This window comes from Otolemur garnettii, unplaced genomic scaffold, assembly GCF_000181295.1.
Source record: "Otolemur garnettii isolate 467f Iridium unplaced genomic scaffold, OtoGar3 scaffold00135, whole genome shotgun sequence".
NCBI classification, from domain to species: domain Eukaryota; kingdom Metazoa; phylum Chordata; class Mammalia; order Primates; family Galagidae; genus Otolemur; species Otolemur garnettii.
Window position 1 is genome coordinate 4,162,921 of NW_003852530.1, and position 5,589 is coordinate 4,168,509.

General features: G+C 44.5%; 1 protein-coding gene across 1 annotated transcript in view; it reads left to right on the plus strand.

The window, feature by feature from the left end:
• TDRD12 (tudor domain containing 12) overlaps positions 1-5,589 on the plus strand; it is a 67,169-nt gene that overhangs the window by 18,031 nt on the left and 43,549 nt on the right. Inside the window, exons 7-8 of the mRNA XM_023518377.1 lie at positions 3,225-3,414; positions 4,508-4,600. Of these exons, the coding sequence (XP_023374145.1) occupies positions 3,225-3,414; positions 4,508-4,600 (283 nt within the window). The remainder of the gene's footprint in view (positions 1-3,224; positions 3,415-4,507; positions 4,601-5,589) is intronic.

Below are 5,589 nucleotides of genomic sequence, written 5' to 3' on the forward strand. Positions count from 1 at the left end.
AGCTCACAGCAACCTCTAGCTCTTAGGTTGGGCTTAGGCGATTCTCTTGCCTCAGCCTCCCAAGTAACTGGGACTACAGGAACCCACCACAATGCCAGCTATTTTTTTGTTGCAGTTTGGCGAGGGCTGGGTTTGAACCCACCACCCTCTGTATATGGAGCCGGCGCCCAACTCACTGAGACACAGGCTCCGCCCTTCTTTCTTTTTTTAGATAAGAGTGCCACTTTGTCACCCTGGGTAGAGTGCTAAGGCATCATCATAGCTCATAGTAACATCAAACTCCTGAGCTTAGGTGATCTTCCTGCCCTAGTTTTTCTGTTTTGAGTAGTGACTGGGTCTCGCTTTTGGTCAGGCTGGTCTCAATCTCCTAAACTCAGGCAATCTACCTGCTTTGGCCTCTCAGAGTGTTGGGACTACAGGTATGAGCCACCATGTCTGGCCTAATCCTTTAATTTTTAATTAGAATTCTACTATAGCAAAGACCAACCCTCCTCCCCCACTTACTAAGTTATTCATCAATTGATATTGTATGGACTTTGGGGCATTTATTTGAACATGAGGTTGTCATCTGTTACTGTTATTGTTGTCTTACCCTACCTTGGACTCTGGCCATCAGAAGCTCCTTGAGAGGGAGCCTGTATGTCCTTTAAAGGTGCCCCATCACTGTTTGAGTGCTCCTTGATTTCTGCTGCCACAGCACGCTCTGGGATCATTTTATGGAGAGTGCTATTCACACATCAGGATGAACGCAGCAGGTGTGCTTGTTGCTACGGGGAAGTCGGTGGTTGTGCAGGAAGAGTGAGGAACAGGTGTCTGCACTTAAACCTCTGTGTCCATCTGCGCATGCACTGAGAGCGCCAGGCTGCTGACGTCACATGCTCCATGGGTTCTTTCTAACCCTCTGACCCCCGCGTGCACTGTGGGGTTCTTTCTAACCGTCTGACCCCCACGTGCACTGTGGGGTTCTTCCTAACCCTCTGCTGTCCTGACTCTTATCCCCACTCTCTTTAGCCCAGCATCCTCATTTGATTAACCCTAATATTCACATAATTTCAGACTTGCTAGCCCACATTCCTATGAGACAGAAATGTGTCTTCAGCCTTAATATCATGCACCCAAAATGTTGTTTTCCAGAGTTCCTTATTTTCTCCTCTTTCGTGCCACCTTCAGTGTGATTGTTACTCTTTTGTAACAACATTCACTTGTTAGTGTTTATATTGCATTCTGAGTTCTTGGCACCTTGGTCAAGCTTACCTGTGACTCTTTGTTACTTATTTAACAACTTGGTAAAAATTCCAGTATGTTGGCCAGGTGTAGTGGCTCACAACCTGAGCAAGAGACCTGGTCTCTACTGAAAATGGGAAAACTAGCTGGGCGTTGTAGCAGGTGCTAGTAGTCCCAGCTACTGGGAAGGCTGAGGCAAGAGGATTGCATGAGCTTGTTGTGAGCTGTGACACATGGCACTGTACCCAGGGCAGCAGAGTGAGACTCTGTCTTAAAGAAAAAATGCCTGGCTTGGGACCTGTAGTTCAGTGGCTAGGGCGCCAGTCACATACAGGGACCGAACCCAGGTGGGTTTGAACCCAGCCCGGGCCCTACCAAACAACGACAACTACAACAAGAAAATAGCCAGGCGTTGTGACAGCCGCCTGTAGTTGGGAGGCTGAGGCACCAGAATCGCTTAAGCCCAAGAGTTTGAGGTTGTGAGCTGTGACACCACAGTACTCTACCGAGGGTGACATACTGAGACTGTCTCAAAAATAAAATAAAAGTCGGTATGTTGGCAATAGGACCAATCTTGTGAAACATCTTTATAAAATTCTCTGTTATCTTGGTTTCTGCTTTGCTTTTTGAAGTTAGATCTTTTTTCTCACTGTGTAAGTTGTACATTGATGATGACTGGCTCTTACTGCAAGGTGACGCAGTATGGAAGGCAGGGAGGCCCATGCTTGGCTGGGAGAACTTTGAGTGGATGCCTGAGCTCCTAATTGCCAAAGAAAGAAAATCAGGGCCTCTAGTCCTTTTCCAGCTCCCAAAAGGCATACAGGAATTTGTCCCTGAGTGTCCTCTTTTTTGCCTGCCACCTTTCATTCAGCAAAGTTACGCTGAGATGCTTCCAGGTTGCTCCCGTATCAGTGGTCCGTTCTGATCCTGCCAGTGCTCTCAAGTGTGGGTCGACCACGGCGTAGTCATCATTACCCCACGTGCACGTTGTAGTGGCAGCCAGGTAGGGCTGTTACAGATAGTCACACAAGTCCCCTGTGCACCTGTGCTTTCGTTTCTCTTGGATAAATGCCCAGAAGCCAAACTTCTAGATAACATTGAAGGTATTAAGAAACTACCACACTTTTTCAAAGGAGGTGACTGTTGTACGCTTCCATCAGCGGTGGACGATAGTTGCTTCCGTTCCTCTGTGTCCCTCCTCATTCTGAGAGGTGTGTCCGGTTTAAATTTGCATTTCCCAACAACTGGTGATACTTTTATATGCTTATTTGCAATTCATGTATCTTTGAAAAAGCTCTCATTCATATCTTTTGCCTAGTTTTTGACTGGGCTTTCTTTTACTGAGTTTTAGGAGTGGAGTTCTTTATGTATTCTGGATGCATTTTAAAACGTTTTTGCCTCAACTTTTCATTCTCTTTTGAAAAGCAGAAATTTAAAATTTTGAGCAAATCTAATGTATCAGTTTTTTCTGTTTGTGGTTCTTGTTTTGTCTTTGTCCTCCTCCCAGATCTTTGACCAGGTTGTTTTAGCTTTTCTGCATTCAAAAGAATGTTTTATACAGGGTGGCCATAAAATTCGGCACACTATTTTAAATTGCACACAGCTTTATGGCCACCCTGTGTATTACAGATCCTTGCTGTTTTTCTCCTCAGAATAATTGCTGAGAAGTATGTAGTTCATCATTACCAGAGCAGAAGTCAGGTCTGTTTCTGTCCAATCAGGTTCTATTAAAAAAAGAAAAAGCCAAGCGTAGTTGTGTGTGCCTGACTAGTCCCGGCTACTCCGGAGGCTGAAGTAGGAGGATGGTGTGAGACCAGGAGTTGAGGCCAGCCAAGCAACGTGGTGAGACCTAGTCTCCAAAAGGAAGAAAGGGAGGGAGGGGAAAATGCTTTGTTCTATAAAATAATTTTTCTGAAGACTGAAATTTGAGCTTAGTTTAAAATACTTCATTACAGTCACGTGACTTTGTCTGACACCCACGACATGTTTACATTTCACAGGTTTGTGTTAATGATGACCTTGTTGCAAAGAACTTCGCTTGTTATATATCACCCACAGAGAACAAAAGCCTGAATTACTTAGAGAAGCCGAGATTGAATATAAAGTCTGCTTCCTTCTCCGATAAACTCAACCCTGCACTTACTCTTTGGCCTATGTTTTTGCGAGGAAAAGATGTTCGAGGAATAGACAGTGAGTAGATTTTCACCAATATATATTTCCTTTAAGTAATTTTATTTATAGTCATACTGATGTCAGTTGTACAAACTTTTCTTTTCTTTTTTTGAGACAGTCTCTTTTTTTTTCTTTTTTGAGACAGAGCCTCAAGCTGTCCCCCTGAGTAGAGTGCTATGGCATCACAGCTCACAGCAACCTCCAACTCCTGGGCTCAAGCGAGTCTCATGCCTCCGCCTCCCAAGTTACTGGGACCACAGGCGCCCGCCACAGCGCCTGGCTATTTTTTTTTCAGTTGCAGCCATCGTTGTTTGGCCGGCCTGGGCTGGATTCGAACCCGCCACCTTAGGTGTATGTGGCTGGTGCCTTAGCCCCTTGAGCCACAGGCGCTGAGCCGAGACAGTCTCATTTTGTGGCCCTTGGTAGAGTCCTGTGACATCACAGCTCACAGCAACCTCAAACTCTTAGTCTTAAGCGATTCTCTTCCCTTAGCCTTAGACTACAGGTGCCCACCACAACACCCTGGCTATTTTTTGGTTGCACTTGTCATTGTTGTTTAGCAGGCCTGGGCCAGGCTTGAACCCACCAGCTTCGGTGTATGTGGCTGGTGCCCCTACCACTGAGTACAGGCACTGAGCCGTTACATACTTTTTCTTTACGTGGGACAGAGACTAGGAGTCTGTTTAATATTTAAAGTTTAATCCTGATGAGCTTGTGACAAGTCTTGTAGTTGGTACAGTTTGTTTTTAGACCAGAAAAAACTGTCCTCAATTTCTTAGCAACATTGAGTTATGTATTTAGAAGTCCAGATGTTTGTAATTTAAACATATTAGCCAGTCAGGGCTTAGAATATTAAGTTTTTACTTTCAAAAGAACTGTTCATTACAAATAACTCTTATCATAAAAATATGAAAGACTTAGTAGTGGGCTTTGGACACAATTTTAAATGTTTCTCTCTGCATTCTGTGTTCAGTCCCCTCACATTGCTTCCCCAGGTAAGACCTCCTGTAACCTTATGGTAAAAACAAATGCAGAGTTATACTAACAATTCACATTTTTATTTTGGATTTTATTTCATGGCTTATTTCTGAAGTTTCTCTTTTTCTATCAGATTCACATGGTTTAAATTTCCTGACACAATCTTTCCGGCATACGTGGTGCAAGGCTGTGGTCACTGACCTTGCACCCACCTCGGCAGTACTAGGTGAGTGTGACTAGTTTAATTAATTTCTCATGTAACATAAAAGAATACACTTTATTGTCTAAAGATTTTATTTATTTGTTTAAGACAGACTCTCTCACTTTGTCACCCTCACTAGAGTGCTGTGGTGTCATAGCTCATAGCACCTCAAACTATTGGGCTCAAATGATTCTCTCGCCTCAGCCTCCCAAGTAGCTGAGACTATAGGCGCCCACCACAATGCCCAGCTATTTTTAGAGACAGGGTCTCGGTCTCACTCAGGCTGGTCTTGAACTCATGATCACCACCTTGGCCTTCCAGAGTGCTGGGATCACAGGCTTCAGCCACCTCACTGGGCCTCCTTGGGGTTGTTTTCTTGTTTGTTTTGTTTTGTTAGCAGGTCTGATGCCAAACCTGCCTCCTCTGGGGGCACAGGGCCAGTGCTCTAACCATTGAGCTGCAGGCATCCAGCCTGTCTAAAGATTTAAATGTCATTGAGAAGAGCTGTGGTAATTCTCTTATTTCTTAATTCAGTATAACAAACTTATGTTAATTGGCCTCCCATCTGTATTTAGAGATGTTACTGTAACATACAGAGCACAACAGGCACTGGTTCACATGTGGGCTGATTTGTTCCAGCCAGCCACAGACCAGGGATTGTTATTATCATTTGTCCTCAGTGTGTACATATGCATTTATGACTGGTGTTTATTTAACCAACAGGGTTCATAAAAATAAGGAAGACATATTTTTGAGGGCAGAAATACCTAGTTCTTAATTGCATGTCATCAAGATCGTTAATGAGGCCAGGCACTGTGGCTCATACCTATGATCCCAGCCCTTTGGAAGGCCAAGGCAGGTTGATCACTTGAGCTCAAGAGTTTAAGACCAGCCTGAGAGGCTCGGCGCCTGTGGCTCAAGTGGCTAAGGTGCCAGCCACATACATCTAAGGTGGCGGGTTTGATTCCACCCCAGGCCTGCCAAATAACAATGACAACTACAACCAAAAAAAA